The sequence below is a fragment of the Eimeria mitis genome, genomic scaffold (assembly GCF_000499745.2).
Source record: "Eimeria mitis Houghton genomic scaffold, Emh_scaff1428, whole genome shotgun sequence".
Lineage (NCBI taxonomy): Eukaryota > Apicomplexa > Conoidasida > Eucoccidiorida > Eimeriidae > Eimeria > Eimeria mitis.
Genome location: NW_013569186.1, coordinates 7,514 through 7,831, shown reverse-complemented (window position 1 = coordinate 7,831; position 318 = coordinate 7,514). Strand labels below are relative to the sequence as shown.

At 58.8% G+C, this 318-nt stretch overlaps 1 protein-coding gene across 1 annotated transcript in view; it reads left to right on the top strand.

Moving 5' to 3' along the window:
* Positions 1–191, top strand: part of EMH_0036820 (uncharacterized protein) — a gene marked incomplete at both ends in the record, with an annotated part of 4,926 nt that extends 4,735 nt beyond the window's left edge. Inside the window, one exon of the mRNA XM_013495125.1 lies at positions 3–191. Coding sequence (XP_013350579.1) covers positions 3–191 — 189 coding nt within the window. The remainder of the gene's footprint in view (positions 1–2) is intronic.
* Between the last annotated feature and the right edge of the window lie 127 nt (positions 192–318).

The window sequence follows — 318 nt, the reverse complement described above, 5'->3', positions numbered from 1 at the left end:
ACCCAAACGCCAGAGAAAACCACCGCAGCAGAAGAAGCAGCAGCAGCAGCAGCAGCAGCAGCAACAGCAGCAACAACAACCGCTGCAACAGCAGCAGGAGCAGCAACAGCAGGAGCAGCAGCAGCAAGAAATGCTGCAGCCACACGAGCTCGATCATCAAGCACAAGGACTGCAGCAGATGCAGCAGCTAGACCTGAAGCAGCAGCAGCTGCAGCTGCAACGGCTGCATCTACAGCTGCACCAGGAGCAGCAGCAGCAAAAGCAGCAGCAGGAGCTGCTGCTGCAGCAGCAACAGCTGCTGGCGTCACAGCCAGACCT